The sequence below is a fragment of the Globicephala melas genome, chromosome 20, assembly GCF_963455315.2.
Source record: "Globicephala melas chromosome 20, mGloMel1.2, whole genome shotgun sequence".
NCBI classification, from domain to species: domain Eukaryota; kingdom Metazoa; phylum Chordata; class Mammalia; order Artiodactyla; family Delphinidae; genus Globicephala; species Globicephala melas.
Genome location: NC_083333.1, coordinates 38,993,798 through 39,009,410, shown reverse-complemented (window position 1 = coordinate 39,009,410; position 15,613 = coordinate 38,993,798). Strand labels below are relative to the sequence as shown.

Genomic DNA, 15,613 nt, shown 5'->3' with positions numbered 1-15,613 from the left:
TTGAGAAAGTATGCCCCGGTCCCCCAGGGACCCCAGTCCAGGACCCTCCCCCATTCAGCTGGGGATCATGGGGGAACCAGGCTACAAGGGAAGGAACTGGCAGGTGCCTGGGGGGCCTGGTCCTGAAGTCAGGGGTGGAAGAGACCCAGACAGAGGCTTCCCCGACAGGGGAAACACAAAGGCTTTCGCTGGGTTTGAGGTGGAAGCTGGAAGGACGAGCTCCCTTACCTCACACTTGCTGAGCAGGCCTGTCTCCTGCAGCCGAGACCAGATGCTCTGGATCCGGCCAGCGTGCTCAGGGTGCACGTGTGTGTTGCCGCACATGCACTGGTGCTTCAGCATGAACGTGTCATAGACCACACCTGGGCCAGAGACACACCTGTCAGCCAGCACTGCTCTGGGCCGTGTGACAGCCTGGCCCCCGCCATCCTCAGCAGAGCTCACTGAGCTTTTCCCCAGCCCACCCTGGTCCCAGCACCTCCTCACAGGCACCCCAGCTGCCCTCCCACACACCTGCCCCTCTTCTTTTCATGAAATTCCTTTCCCCCATCGCCGCCTGTCAAAAGCCTCCCTGCTCCTCAAGGCTCCAGCAGGCCGCCCTTGACACCCCCGTCGGTTTTGACCTCATGGCGCATCCTCCTTTCCCCTCCTGTCACAGCCCCTGTGTGCTGCCCCTCTACCCCCCGATGCACCCCACTGGTGAGTGGGGACCGTCCTCAAGCATCTGTGCCCCTCAGAGCCCAGCACAGAGCAGTTTCACATGGAAGAGCTTCTGGAATGGACTGAGGCCTCACAGGGCAGAGAGGGAGCTAGAACAGCAGGACCAAGCTGAGACAGTGGGCTCCCTCCACCTAGGCCTCCAGGGCTTGTGTGGCGAGGGCGCAAAACTGGTGGTCCCTCAGCAGTGGTGGGATGGGCCCCTGAAAGACGACGCTGCCCCAGTGGGCAGGGACACTCACTGCCCTCCCACTGACGCAGAGGCTGCCACCACTACCACAGGTGGCTGTGGTGCAGAGGGAGGGGGCCAAGGCCTGTTTTCTCTCCCTTCGGGATGCTCTGAGGGGCCCTGGCCCTCTCTCCAGGGCAAGGGCTGTATCTTATCTCTTCACGATGCCCAAGGCTGGATGCCATGCACAGGCCCCCTGGCAGACGATGTGAGGACAGCGATGCCCAAGGCTGGATGCCATGCACAGGCCCCCTGGCAGACGATGTGAGGACAGCGGGCGCGGGGCTCACCTGTGGTGAAGAGGTGCTTGGTGGGCTGGTCCGGGGGGCTCTTCATGCCCCCAGGGGCAGCAGGTGAGGACTGGGTGCGGCCCAGGGCCTGATGAGGCACAGTGGCCAGGCTGAGGGGCGCCTGGTACACCTGCAGAGGCTGCAGCTGCTGGGCATCTGCAAACACCTGGGAAGGAGGAGAGTGGGAGGGAGCCTGGGTGAGGCTTAGTCTGAAATGGAAGTGAGGACAGGTGGCCTCCCAGGGGGTGGGGGGCCTGAATCCAGCCCTTCTCTTCTGTATCGCCTCCTCCCCCCACCCTCCTCCCTCCAGGGACAGGAGACACTCCAGCCTTAGCCATCCTCATCTCCATCTCCGAGGAGATGGGGAGAGATGGGGGGGGGGGGGACGTGATGAGTCATGCTACCGGAGTAGCATTGAGGTAAGAGGCTGGGAGGGACGGGGGTGTGAGAGGGGGTGGGATGAGTCAGGCCCGGAGGGCTCAGCTGTGTCCGCAATGAATGGAGTGCGTGCTAGGCACCAGGGCAGACTGTAGTAACAGCGGGGGCGTGTGTGTACACACGCACGCAGAGACCGACGCACAACCGGCCCTACGCAGGCAGAAACGCAGATATACACGGACCACGTGCACGTGCACATGTGCGCGCGTGTCCGCGCGCGCGCACACACGCACACACACCACACACTGAAGCAGACAGGCGGGGGCAGTCACAGACGCAGGGAGGGGCTGGCAGACGGGGCACAGACAGCTGTGAGACTGACACAAGCAGCTCCCTCCCTTCCACAGCCCCTTGTCTCTTTCCTGCTCCCCTTTCACTCTTAAAAAGTTGTTCCTGCACAGCCTGGAAACTGCAGACTGGGGAGAGGGAAGGGTAAAGGTGGAAAGATAGCGGGGAGGATGCAGGGGTGGTGATCAAGGGCTGGGGCGGACGGGGCACCTTTTTGTAACCAGCACTGGACTCCTCCAAGTCGGGCCCCTCCTCAGCACCACTCTCGCCCTCCTCATCCTTGACCTGGATGCAGTCCTCCTCCTCCTCCTCCTCCTCCTCCTCCTCCTCCTCCTCCTCCTCTCCCTCCTCCTCCTCCTCCTCCTCTTCCTCCTCCTCCAGGTCTTCCTGTGTGCTCTCACTCTCCGTGGAGCCTTCTCGGGGTATGGCCAGGGCCCCCTCCCCCAGGAAGGCCTCCTGCTGCTCTGTCAGCTCCTCCTCTGTCTCCTCGGGGTGGGTGGTGGGCTGCCGTGGCAGCTCCCCAGTCTTGGTGAGGATCTAGGAGCAGAGCAAGGAGGCACGTCAGCTGGGAGGGGGCGCAGCTGTGCAGCCTGCGGCCCAGGAGGTTCTATCCTTCCCTCCTCTCTCCCCGGCAGACAGCCGCCCAGCCCATACAGACCTTTGATGTGAATCAGAAAAAGGCAAGGTGGCTCCTCTGATGCAGCCTGGGGAGTGGCCTGGGTGTCAGCCCCCTGCCAGCCCCCTGCCAGCCCGGCACCCTCTCTGTCCTGACCCCAGCACGGCCCCGGATGTTTGCTTCTCCCGGCTCACCTTGCCCAGCTGCAGCTGCTGCTGCTTCTGCTTCTCTAGGAACTGCTGGTGCTGCTGCTGCATGACCAGCTGCTGCAGGGCCTGGGGGCTCTGGGGCAGCGGCGAGGACTGAGTGCGGCTCAGGGGCCGGTGCCGAGGGAGCTTGCCCACCGTCCGCATGCTGGTGGCCACGCGCTCACCCGTCACCAGCGGGGACTGCCCGTGGAGCGGCACTGTGGAGGTGGTGCGGGGAGGGGAGTAACCATCACTGTCAGGGCACCAGGCTCCCACTCCCACCCCGAGACTCTCCCCCTTCTGGAACAGCGCCGCCTCCATACTCAGGAGAAACCCGCGAGGGGCCTGGAGCACCCTGTCCCCAAACCTGAACCCCATTCTTCCTCCTCCCCACAACTGAACAGTCTCGCAGCTCAGAGCCACCACCTCCGGCAAGACGTCCTGGATTCACTTACGAGCACGTATAGTCTCGGGCCCTCCGTGTGCATGAACAATGACTAGTTCTCCCCAACTGCAAGACCTCCCTGATCATGGACGTGGATCCCACCCAGCTGGGAAGCCTGGAGGCCAGGATCACGTGTCTTTTAAGCAGAACCTCTTCTGATGCCACCAGCTACTTATGGGCTGACTGTCCAAAGCCGCGCTGTCCAATCCCATAGCTGCCAGCCACACGTGACCACTGAGCACTTGAAGCATGGCCTGTCTCAACTGAGATGTGCTCTCAGTGTGAAATACGCACCAGATTTCAAAAGCGGTATGAAACAGAGTAAAATGTTTCATTGCTAACTCTTCATATTCATTTCATGCTCACATGATAGTATCCTAGATATACTGAGTTAAGTATATGTTATTAAAACTAATTTCACCTGTTCCTTTTTACATTTTTTAACGTGGCCACTAGAACACTTTAAAGTACACATATGGCTTGTATCATATTTCTACTGGACAGCACTGCTCTGGAACGTGAGCTCCATTACGACGGCAGAGTTCGGGAACAGTGCCTGGCCGGCTGTAGGTACTCAATAACGTCTGTAGAATATGGAAGAAATCAATGATGCCATGGAGGGGAGCTGTGACAGGGCTGGTGAGTATCCCTGGCTACTTCTCCCTGGCAGTTGGTCCTTCCTTGAGCCCTCAGAATGGGGGGGGGGGGCTGACACCCCCTCCTTGGACAGCTGCCCGCCCACTCACCAGCAATGAGGGTGCTCTGCTGCCGGGCCTGCTCCAGCAGCAGCACATGCTGCAGCAGGGAAGCATGCCCGTGGGGGCTGGTGTCGCCCTCCAGTGCCACGCCCAGCAGGCAGCCGGGGATAGAGGATGTGCTCATGAACTTGCCCGTCAGCGCACCACCCTGCCGCAGGGACTGGAGGGCCTGCCTCTCGGCCTCCTGCTGCGTCGAAAGCTTTGGGGAGGCCTGGGGAGAGGAGATGGAGATGAGGGAGGGGTTTATACTGCCCCCAGTCCTGCCGACTTTGGACCAGCATCCCTCACCTACCCTCTGCCCACCCCCAGCTCTGGGGGAGGGCCATCTGATCTCCATCAGGACCCTGGGAGGACAACAGCCCCAGCCGGGGACATCCAGGACCGAAGACCTCAACACCAGAGGGAGGACACGGTATGTGCCCCGTACTTACGGTGAGGTGCGAGTTGGTGACAGTGACCGTGGCCTGCAGCCCTAGGGAGATGTTGGGCAGAGAGGGAGACGTGTAGAGGCTGAACTGGTTGGGGGAGCTGTCCAGAGGGAGGGCCCGGTGCTGGGGGAGCATCTGGGGAGCAGTTGGGAGAGACAAGCATGAGAGCAGGCAAAGGGGGGCCACCTGGGGCCAAGGCTGAGGGCTCTGAATGGCGCCCCGCTTCCTGCACCAAGCCCCACCTTGGGGGGGACTGAGAGATAAGAGCCCTTCAGAGGCCCGTGGGACAGATCCCACTTCAGGGCAATAGGTCCCTCTAGCCTGTCCACGCAGGCAGAGGGTCCCTGCTGGGCACGCTCAGCCAGACAGACCGGACGGGACAGAAAGCAGCGCTGGCCCACCCGCCCAGCCCTTGGCAGGCCTGTACCTCGGTGGGGATGTTGGGGACTGAGCCAGTAAAGCCATTCTCGGCGATGGTGCTGTGGGAGCTGTTAGGAGAGCTGGGGCCGGAGCCTGGCGCGCTGTTGCACACGGCTGCCACTACGGGAGAAGTGGCTGTCACCTGGGCCTGCTCGGAGCCACCCCCCACTCCCCGGCCCTCAGAACAGGGACAGGAGAGGAGCCCTCACCTCCAGGCCCGGCACCTGTGATCTCAACAGCTCTCTTCTTAAAGGTGCTAATGACAGTCCCGTCCTTGCGACGCAGGAGGGGACTGCTTCTCCGCTCGGCCACCTTCTGCTTTAGCCTCGAACGTACTTTTAAGTTGGGTTCGGAGGCTGAGGAGAAGGCAGCCGGGGCTCAGACACACGCACACAAACGGACACACCTGCGGCCTAGCCTGGCCCCTCCACATTCCCACCTCTGCCCACCCCCCCCACCCATACCCTGGGAGGCCAGGTTGTACTCACTCACCTGTTTTGCGGAGGGGGAAGTCATCACGGCTGTCGTAGGGCCCAAGCAAAGGCAGTTTGTAGGAGGGAGGCGTCCCAGGGGGGCCGCTCTGGGGAGGGGAACTCTGGTCCAAAGAAGCATGGTGGGCTCCCCTGCAGGGTGGAGGGAGGGGAATGGAAACAGATGTAGGTTATCACCCAGGCAGCTGGACCGGCCACCCAGCAATCTACATTTATGAAACATCCGCTGCATATGGGGATAGGAAATGGATCCTGGGGAGGGCAGCGAGGAGACAAACAGGGGTGGGAGTCTCGTCTCCTAGGAGAGGTTACAGGGCCCCTATATGGCTTCAGGCCAGGAGCCCCTTGCCATCCTGCAGCCAAGCAGCCCCTGAGCAGGACACCTGTGCAACCCGTGCCTGCCGAGGGCCATTACCAGCATTTGGGATGCTGTGGGAGGGAATGGTTGAGGCCGCCTGGTGTGGGCTCCTTTGACTTCGACAGGAGGAATTCCTGGAGCCTCAGCTTCACCTCGGTGCTGGCGATGGCACCTGCGGGACAGGGCACAGCTGACCAGGGAGCTTGGGGCCAGGTCCCCACAGCTGGGAGGCGTGGGGCAGGGCAGGAGTCCCAGCTGGCCCCGGGCGGCCCCAGGCCTTACTCTCTTTGCTCTTCTCCTTGTTTCGCAGGATGAGCAGCTGCTGCTCCAGCCGCTGCTTCTCCAGCTCCTCCTGCCGTTGCTGCTCCCGCTGCCGCTGCTGCTCCAGCTCCTGCTGCCTCTTGGCTGCCAGCATCTCCTGCTGCTGCTGCAGGGGCGCAGGGGGAGCGAGGCTGGGTGAGCCGGGTCCGGGCGGGGGTCAGAGGTCTGGGTGGCCCCCCACCCCCGCGCCCTCCCTCGCTCACCTTGAGGTGCTTCTGCAGCTGGACCTCATGCTGCCGGGTCAGGTGGTCGTGCTGTTTCTGGAACTCAGCGAACAGGAGCTGCTTCTGCAGCTGCTGCTGCTGCTTGAGCGCCAGGAGCTCCTGTTGTAGCTGCTGCTCCCGCAGCGCGGGGTCCACGGGGCCTGCCAGCGCACCCCGCAGCTCCACGGGGCTGGGGCTGCCTCCTCCCCCGCCCCCCATGGAGCTGGGCATGGCTCCTGGCAGCACCGGCTTCACCTCCACTGCGGGGAGAAGAGACAGGAAGGGGTCGGTGAGCCATCCCAGACCCCACCGGGCCCTGGCCGCTATGCCTGGGGCCCAGAAAGCTACCAGGCAGGACTACTAGACCCAAAGAGAATGGGGGAGGGGGGAGTCAAATCCCTCTGCTCTGTGGATACAACCTTCTGCCTTAAATAGATGAGATCGAAGCCATGAACTTCACTAAGAAAACGTGCAGGGCTTCCCTGGTGGCGCAGTGGTTAAGAATCCACCTGCCGATGCAGGGCACACAGGTTCGAGCCCTGGTCCGGGAAAATCCCACATGCCGCAGAGCAACTAAGCCCGTGCGCCACAGCTACTGAAGCCCGCGTGCCTAGAGCCTGTGCTCCGCAACAAGAGAAGCCACCGCAATGAGAAGCCCACGCACTGCAATGAAGAGTAGCCCCTGCTCACCGCAACTAGAGAAAGCTCGCATGCAGCAACGAAGACCCAACGCAGCCAAAATTAAATAAATAAATTTATTAAAAAAGGAAAAAAGAGAGAAAACATGCATAAGCAAAGCAGGGTACCTGGAAGATCACGAGTGTTCAACGAAGAACATCGTCATTGATAGTTAAGGCCACTGAGCATTTTATGTGAGTTACTTTAGTGATAAGGAAATTGAGGTTTAGAGAGGTGTAAGTAACGTGACCAAAGACATACAGCCAGGTGATCAATGAACCAAGATGTGATTCCAAACCCTATACTTTTTTTGTTTGTTTTTTTGTGGTACGCGGGCATCTCACTGTTGTGGCCTCTCCCGTCGCGGAGCACAGGCTCCGGACGCGCAGGCTCAGCGGCCATGGCTCACGGGCCCAGCTGCTCCGCGGCATGTGGGATCTTCCCAGACCGGGGCACGAACCTGTGTCCCCTGCATCGGCAGGCGGACTCTCAACCAATGCGCCACCAGGGAAGCCCCAAATCCTATACTTTTAACCACCGTCCTTCCTGTGCCTCCTCCCCCACCTCTCAACACCACACAATCCCCGCCAAGAGGCCTATATACTACAGGAGAAACCGAGGCACAGACGTTAGTTCTAGAACTAACGTGGCTAGCAGCCAGGGATCTCACTAAGCCCAGGAGAGGCCTGTGGAGAGCCTCTGGGCATCCCTATCTGTTCCCCTTTTCTCTGCCCCACACTCAGCTAGGGCAGATGGGGCAGGCAAGAGAGGCTATGGGAATACGGGGTGGGGTGGGAGCAGGAGACCGCAGGAAAAGGGGGGGTGCAGGGCTGCACCAAACCAGGGACAGGAGGGGGCTGGGAGTCAGACTCGCTTCCTTTGCTGGATTATCTCCTTTCAACAGTTTTATTGTAATTACCCTGAAAATGCCGCTATATATAGAGTGAGCCAAACAGCAGCTGTGCCTGGGGGGAGGGGGGAAAGAGAGAGAGAATGGGCGGGCAGGCGCAGGGAGGAGGTGGGAGGAGGAGACAGGAAAGGAAAGGGAATCAGACAGGAAGAAGGGTAATGGCAGGGGGGGCTGGCTGGAGCCAAGGCAGAGATCTCAGAACTCCAGTCCCAGGGAGAACCCGCGGGGAAAGGGGAAAGGGGTGGAGGGACCTGCTGGGTCCCAAGACCTTGCGTCCAGGCCCCCATGTGGACCATGGACCAAAGGGCCCCAGGAAGTGGCAGAAGATTCCAATGGGTTTATGGGAAAGATGGGTCTCGACCTCTTGATCCCTGTATACTGTCCTCTGGTCACTGAATGTCACTCTCCACCACTGCCCTATGGTTGCCAGGGCAACTGGGCAAACACCACGCCAGCAGGGAGCCCCAAGCCCAGCCCACACCCCACAAAGCCTCCTGACGCCTGCAGGAAAGGGAAGGCAAGCTACCCACTGCCTGGAAAGGAGGAAGTGAGAGAGGCAGGGCCAGACCGTCTTGTTTCTTTTCCACTTCTTTCTCCAAAGACAGCCCTCACTTTCCCCACTCCAGCCCAGGGAGGCCACAGGGAGCTGGGCAGACTTTCCGGTGGCAAGGAGGCCCACTCCAGCCCAGGCCTGCAGAAGGAAAGACCCCACCATCCTGATGGCTGCCAGTGTCCCCTGCCCTCGCGAGCAGGCCTCTGCCCAGGCCCCCACTGCCATCTCTTATCAGGAGTGGAGAGGGAGCCGGGAGGGGGGCTAAGGGCTGAGCTAAGAAAGGCTCCCACACCCACTGCAGTCTGTGAGCCTGGATCTCTCCAGGGAGCCTGCACTGAACAAGTGTCCCCCCAAGGCAGGGACAAGGCCTGCTGAAGGCCAAGGCCATGCTACCCTCATGGCTGAACATGGCTCCTGGGACCCACTGGAGATGGGAGAGGGAAGGTGGCCTGAGCAGAGTTATCTTTCATGCTCCCTATTAGCCCTTCTTCCCCCAGCACTGCCGGGCACATTCCTCTGTGGTTTGCCCGCCAGCCACACTGACGACTCTGCGGCCACAAGGCCAGAGCCACATCTGCAGGAGTGGCCAGATGTGACCAGGAGGGTGGGGTCCATGTCCTGCCCCAGCACCAGGAGGAAAGGCCCTGGGAAACTACAGAGGCCCTTTCTGGAGGTGGCCGGCCCTGTCCAGGGTGCAAAAGTAGGGTGGCAGCAAGGACCCAGCAGCCAGCCTCAGGTGTCCCCAGCCCTGGAAACACTCAGCAAGGTCCCGGGCTGGCCGCAGTGTTATCTGTTCCTAGGCGAGGCTGGCTTGGCCCACGGCACTCTGATCACTCAGCCAAGGTGGACAGGCTTCAACCTGCTGCTCCCGGCAGTGCCGGGGCTGTGGGAGCCGGATGCCAGCCCGCCTGCCCGCCCAGGGAAGGGCAGGGGTCCAAGTGCTCCTGGCTCCCAGCAGATAACCCTGCTTGGGCTGGAACTGCCGCCAGCAGTGCTGGCTTCCCTTGCAGGAGCCCTGCAGAGAGGGCACGGGCTCAGGCGAGGGGACTCTCCCACCAGGGCTCCTGCACAGCCGCTGCCACCGCTGCCACCGCGGCAGAGATGCTAGGTCCTGTGCTGCAGTCGCAGCCTCAGTCCCATTGGTATGCAGGTGGCGGGGCGGCCGGCGGGCTCTGCCACACAGCCTTGTTCCCACACAAGCAGGAAGCACGAGCGACTGGGAATATTAATCTGCAGGCCCTGTGGGGCCTGGACAGGATGCAGCAGCCCGTGGGTCTGCAGGTAGTAGCCCAGCTCCATCCAAGATGGAAGGGGCTGCGGCTGGACAGCTGGAGTCAGGGAAAGGGTGGGGGGAGGCACAGAGCCCCCCAAATGCAGTTTTCTGGGCATGACACCTAGAGTGTGGCTGGCCTTGCTCCCCTCGAGGATCTGTGCCCTCTGCAAGCTTAGCATGAGCAGAGCAGGTGGTAGTGGCTGCCTTGAGAACCAAGCACCTGGAAGGGGAAATGGGAGTGTCATGATAGGAGGAGGCTCTCGACCGCCTCCTGGTGGACTGAAAAAGGTGGCAGGACCTCTGGAAAGGGAAGAAAGTAGATGGAGGACAGGCTGGGGACTCTGGCCAGCAAAGGCCTGGGAAGGGGTCACATGGGAGGGCACGGCATCCTACCCCAGGGCTCCTCCTGACAGAGAGCTGCAGAAGTGGAGAGGAAGCCGGTAACTGACCCAGGGACCTCCTGCAGAGGCAGACAGAAGGGTTCAGGTCTGCCCGCTCCATACTCCTCCCCTTCCGGGGACTCTGCCCCTGCCTCCTGGGAGCTGTGGCCTTAGGAACTGGCAGCAAGAGCATCCTGTCCTCCAGCCTTCGGAAGGACTAACCAACACTGCCTCCCCGGAGAAGCCCCGGCCCAGGCAGCTGGGTGGGCAGCCATCAGAAGGGCCCCGCACACGCCAGGCTCTGGCTTAGAGCAGACCACTCTGCCCAGCTCATGGGTACAACTGAGCAGCGCCAGCGATACTTCAGTGACACTTCCTTCCCATCTAGCTGGGCCTCCGATCTCTCCATGAGCCCCACTGCCCCATCAGCCCAGCGGGGGCTCCCACAGCAGATTCTCTGGGCAGTACAGCCAGGGATATCCTGACTCCTCGGGGCGGGGGCGGGGCCGGGGGGGGGAAGGATGATGCAGGTGCTGACAGGGTAACCTCTGGGATGACTGCCAGCACAGACTTAGACTAAAAAGAGAGTGTCCAGGCAAAGGGACACTGCCCCCCGAGCAGACAAGGGATTCTAGGACACCAAGAGCAGGTTTTTAGCAGCACCTTTGGGAAAAGGGTTCAAAATAAAAACCAAGGTCAAGCCTTCCTCCTTGCTCTGAACACAGCACAAGCCATGCCCCAGCTCCCAGCCTTCTCTTGGAGAAGTCACCAACTCCAGTATCCCTGTGACCCAAACCCTAGCAGCAAGGAAATGGTACCTTGAGTTCCCCCTGGAGAAGCACCAGAGTGGGTAGACTGACCTGGCTGACCTAAGCAGCTTAACAATTGGCTCTAAAAAGACCCTGCTCCCAGAAGCCACCAGCCACAGAAGGCTGGGGGGAGGAGGGGAGCGAGGGTACACAGAGTTTGAGGGAGGGGTGTATTAAGCGGTTTGGAATGTCTACACAGGATGAAAACGAGGCCTCTGCAGATAAGCCCTGGATCCGAAGAGCTACCCCCAACAACAAGAGCGAAGAGGGAGAAAGGGGAGGGACCATCTGCTTCAGCTGCCTCGTGTCACAGACAAGGAAACCAAGCCTCTCAGGGACTCAAACCCAGGTGTCCTGGCTCCCAGCTCAGGCGGGCTCCGTCTGAACACTAACCTATGCAGTGCTAACTCCAGTGCGGGGCATCCTGGGTGCTCAGCAAGAGCCAGCCTGGCCCCTCTGGAGAGGCAGCAGGCTGGCAGCCCACCCTAGAGGGCAGTGCCTTCCACCAGCACCCAGGCCCTCCGGAGCTCCCTCAGCAGTCTGGGGTGTCAGCAGCTTCCTTAAATGTCAAATGACCTCGTTCTGTTCCTCTGGAGAATGGGAAAAGGCTCTTGTCCCCTTGCTGGCCTTGAGGGATTTTGGAAGGAGGCAGGGAACAGCATTTCACACTCCTCCCCATGACGCCGATGACCCCTCCCCACCAAGGACGGTTTCCCATGATCTATTTCTGGGCTCTTACGTGACTAGGGAGGCCAATTTAGGCTCGACAGGTTCTACCACAATGCAGACAGTATTTCCACATGTGCGAGCTGGGGATGACGCTCACCTAGCAATTTTCCCAACTCCCCATGCAGCGCAAGCCAACACACATCACGTAATTGGTTAAGAGCGAGGGCTCTGGAATAAGAGAACACCAGGGTTCAAGTCGGCCTCTGCCACTTCCCAGGGCAAGACACCAAGCCCCTCCTTGTGCTGCGTGCGGGCATCTGTGAAATGGGAGGAAGAACAGCACCCACCTCCCAGAGCTGCTAGGGCTCCGGAGAGATAACACGTGCAGTGGGGCTTGGCGCAGAGCCTGGGAAAATCTCAGGAGGCACTAGTAGAGGCTATTAATGGCTGACATTTGTGTGTGTCCTGGACCCCTCTGGCGGTCTAGTGAAGCCTAAGCCCTCTTAGCGCTCTCATTTCAGACCGTCCCAAGGTCACTCTGTGGTCCTGTCCCAATCAAAGCCCTTCCAGTGGGCCCCACACAAGCTGGAGCAGCCGGCAGCTGGATCCCAGCGCAGGAGGAGGCATCCCTGGGGAGAGCCTCCTCCCGATGGCAGCTCTTCCTAGCCTGTCTCTCCGGCCTCCCCTGCCTTGTTAGCTCCAAGAAGGGCCACCCTGTCCTCTGAGGCTCAGCCCACAGCGGTGGGATCCCTCAGTCCCTTAAAAGCATTACTTAACACAGGTGAACACAAGCTTTGGTCCCTGCTCTGGGGCCCCAGCTCCCGGCAGTCAGAAAGCCTTTCCAGGTATCTAACTTCGCTGTGCCTGCTGCAGGCAACACCCCTCTCCCCAGGACCATTCTACATCCACCTGGGGCCAGGACTCGGGTGACCCGAAGCCCCTCTTAGGCGGAAGCAACATGAAACTGATGTCAAAGACTTAGAATGTCACTGAAGGGAGTGCCAGCCAGATCAGCCACTCAACTCCCCCAGCTGACAGAGGAGGAAAGCAAAGCCAGAGATGGAAGCAATTCATCCAAAGTCACCTGGAAAGGAGGCAGAGGAGCCGGGGCTTAACCCTGGGTCTTCTGGTTCTCTCTTGCCTCCCACCAAAACCCAGGAGAAATCTTGAAGGCTATTCCTGAACTTAATGACAGCAGGGAGACAAACTCCGTATGAAGGATCCAGGGATCTAGATGGGAGACCTGGTTGGCCCCAGAACCCCAGAGCCAGGAGTGCAGGGGAAAAGGGGGCCAAGTGAACGGAACCCCCAGAAACCTTGAGGTAGACTGTGCCTCTCAAGGACCTTAAGCTTAAGGGATGCAGAGCCCTGGCGGAAGGCACAAAGCATCTCTCACCGGCAAAAACAGAGTTAGTCACTGGTCTTGAGCAGCTCTCTGGAGGAGAAGCAGACTCACTTCTCCCAGCCCAGCCATTTCCAGGAAACACTTGGGCACTGAGCTAGAGGCAATTAAAAGACACACTAACCATTCAAAGTCTGCAGATGTCGCTGGGACTGCTCGCTCCACACCTGGGGTGGACAGCAGGGGCTCCAGGGCAGGAGCTCTGCCTGCACTACTCCCCGAACACAGCCCAGCCCAGAGCGTCCAGCAGAGCGCCCTGTCCCCCTGGCCACTTGTCATAATCCCCTGCCCCGCTGGGATTTAGACACCTGCTCCCCAGTGTCTTAAGACATCCTCCGTCTCCAGACTGCCAGGCTGCTGGGAGCTGGATTTGAATCTGACTGAGGCAACAGCCTCCCTCCCTCTGCAGCTGGCCTTCTCCCAAGAGTCCCAAAGCCCATCGAGGCCTTCTAGGGAGACGGGTGACATCCACGGGCAGGCTGCTAGGCCCCATGACCCCTGTCCATAGGACCCCTGCCCATACTCCAAGCATGGTCTGAGCCTACTCACATCAAAATCATCTGAGATGTGTTAAAAATGCTGGTTCCTGGGCTGCCCTACGGAATCCGAACCTTGGGGTGGGGGGTAGGGCTTGGGAACCCTAATTTTAATCGCTCCCCCCGGTAACTCTGTGGCAACGGAAAGTTTGAGAACTACTTTCTCACAGTGTCCCCCGCTGGCGGCATTTCTGCTGCCAGCCTGACAGCTGTTACAGCTGTGTGCGTGGACACGGTTAATCTGATTTCCTGTCTGGCAGCTGTGCAGCAGGGAAGGGACAGCTGAGGGTCTCAAAAACAAGAAGAGGGGATGGGGTGGGGGGGATGGGGGCAGGGGAGGCTGTCTGAATGGGACAGGGTGTTCAACTTTGTTCCTGAGCCCGCTTCTCCCGCCTTGGGCCGAAATCCCTACAGGGAGGGAAACAGCAGATCCAGCGGCCCCCAGTATTGGTAGAAAACAGTCTCCTCCCAGAAACCTCAGGAGCCCCCCCCAAGACCAGAATGGTCTCTCTTGTCGAGGAGCACAAACTTTGGAAGCAACAAAGGCAGACCCACCACGTAAGGTTGTGCAGGCTGTGTACTGCACAAGGGCACCCAACTGAAGGGGCAAGTTGGGGGCTGAAGTCTAGCCCATGCTCCCAGTGCTAAGCCATGCACTCTGGCTTGAGGATACAGCCACCTGGAAGAAGGGCCGCCTTTAAGACATTTGTACAGGGAAGCTCTTGTATGGGTTAGACGTCGCCCTACACAAAGCCCTGAGTCGGAAGCCCAGCCATCATTTACTCTGGGACCTCGCGCAAGTTCCTTAACTTCTCAGATCCTCCTCAATTGTAAAACATAGCTATTAATACCTTTCCGAGGGAGATAAGGTAAGGAAAGCACCCTAATACCCATCATTTAGTAGATTATAATATTAATTCCCCTCCCACCCCAGTCTCGCACTTCCGACCTACCCACACCCCTATGCCTACACACCCACCTACCTAGCCAAGCTTGGAATGGTATGAAGAACGTGAATAAGAATATCCAGGGGGAAACCTCAATACCAAAACCAAACCCCAAGGCACTTCCATAGCATCCCTTCCTGGCATAAGCGGGATTCACACCCTCCCTCACTGGGGAAAGAAGACTCTTCCTCCACGCCTGCTTTTAACATCCTACACGTTGCCCAAGCAGCAGCGCGCTGCCCAGTCCAGGCCAGAAGGAAATCCAAGGCCCAACAGAAGGGAGGCAGGGGATCCCCCAGCACCGCATCCCTGGGAAACCCTCACCAGAGTTCAAGCTCCTGGGCTCCCCGAGCCGGGACCGAGCCTGTACGAGAGGGGTGTCCACTGTGCGCTGGGCTGTTGCGGGAGGAGCCAGGCAGAGACCCCATCTATCAAGGAAGACCTGACGGCACTAGCAGAAGCTGTGTTTTGTCCCCGTCCTCAAGCAGGAACAGAGGCGAGCACCCCACATCCTTCGTGGGCTCGCCTGCCAAGACTCTGGCTCACCCACCAGGGCAACTTACCATATCTGTCTATTCATCTAGAGGGCCAAGCCCCAGAATAGAGCCCAGGAATCCTGCTGTGAACCCTGGATGCCAGTCCCCTCAAGCAACATTCATTCATCCATGTGCCAGGCACTGTGCTAAGTGCGCACAAGACAGCCCAGAGAGCCAAGGATGCCCCTAAAATAGGGCTCCAAAGACTTACTGCTGGAGCGGGCGGAGAGTTCGGGGCAGACACCCACCGTGGAAAGCCCCTTTTCCACAAACCCTCCGGCTGGGGAGGCCTGGCAACACACACGGCCCAAGAAGCGTCCCTGGACACCTGCTTTTTTAGCCACAGGCTTTTGCATCCTGTCTGGAGACTGATCAAGAGATGGAGAGAGGAGGTGGCGGGGGAGGGTTGGGGGGGGAACACCAGGCTGCCTGGCCCTCATGGCCGTGTTTATCCGGGGTGGATTTTTTTTTAACCCAAAGGTTATAGCGTTTCTATTTGAAACATCTATTTACATTCCAGAGTCCAAAAAAAAAAAACAAGGCAGCCGAGCTCCAGGCCTATATCTGTCCCCAGCCGCGTCACAGACACAGCATCAGAGCTGCGCAGGGGGAACATTCTTAGCCCTCTCCCCGAGCCGCTGAGGTGACTCACGCCTCCCTCCTGCCAGCATGGACCACGCCACCGCTCAGAAGGCTAGGCAGCGTGCATGTGTCGGGGTGGGGGGTGGGG

General features: G+C 59.8%; 1 protein-coding gene across 3 annotated transcripts in view; it reads right to left on the bottom strand.

Annotated features, from left to right (window-relative positions):
• The window catches only part of HDAC5 (histone deacetylase 5), a 36,354-nt gene that overhangs the window by 6,378 nt on the left and 14,363 nt on the right, over window positions 1–15,613 (bottom strand). For all 3 annotated transcript variants that reach the window (XM_030848870.2, XM_030848871.2, XM_030848863.3), the window contains 12 exons: window positions 6,191–6,450; window positions 5,949–6,093; window positions 5,724–5,838; window positions 5,310–5,440; window positions 5,027–5,173; window positions 4,825–4,937; window positions 4,401–4,532; window positions 3,958–4,180; window positions 2,773–2,984; window positions 2,173–2,499; window positions 1,237–1,402; window positions 229–362 (listed from right to left, as the gene is read on the bottom strand). In XM_030848870.2, coding sequence (XP_030704730.1) covers window positions 229–362; window positions 1,237–1,402; window positions 2,173–2,499; window positions 2,773–2,984; window positions 3,958–4,180; window positions 4,401–4,532; window positions 4,825–4,937; window positions 5,027–5,173; window positions 5,310–5,440; window positions 5,724–5,838; window positions 5,949–6,093; window positions 6,191–6,450 — 2,105 coding nt within the window. The remainder of the gene's footprint in view (window positions 1–228; window positions 363–1,236; window positions 1,403–2,172; window positions 2,500–2,772; window positions 2,985–3,957; window positions 4,181–4,400; window positions 4,533–4,824; window positions 4,938–5,026; window positions 5,174–5,309; window positions 5,441–5,723; window positions 5,839–5,948; window positions 6,094–6,190; window positions 6,451–15,613) is intronic.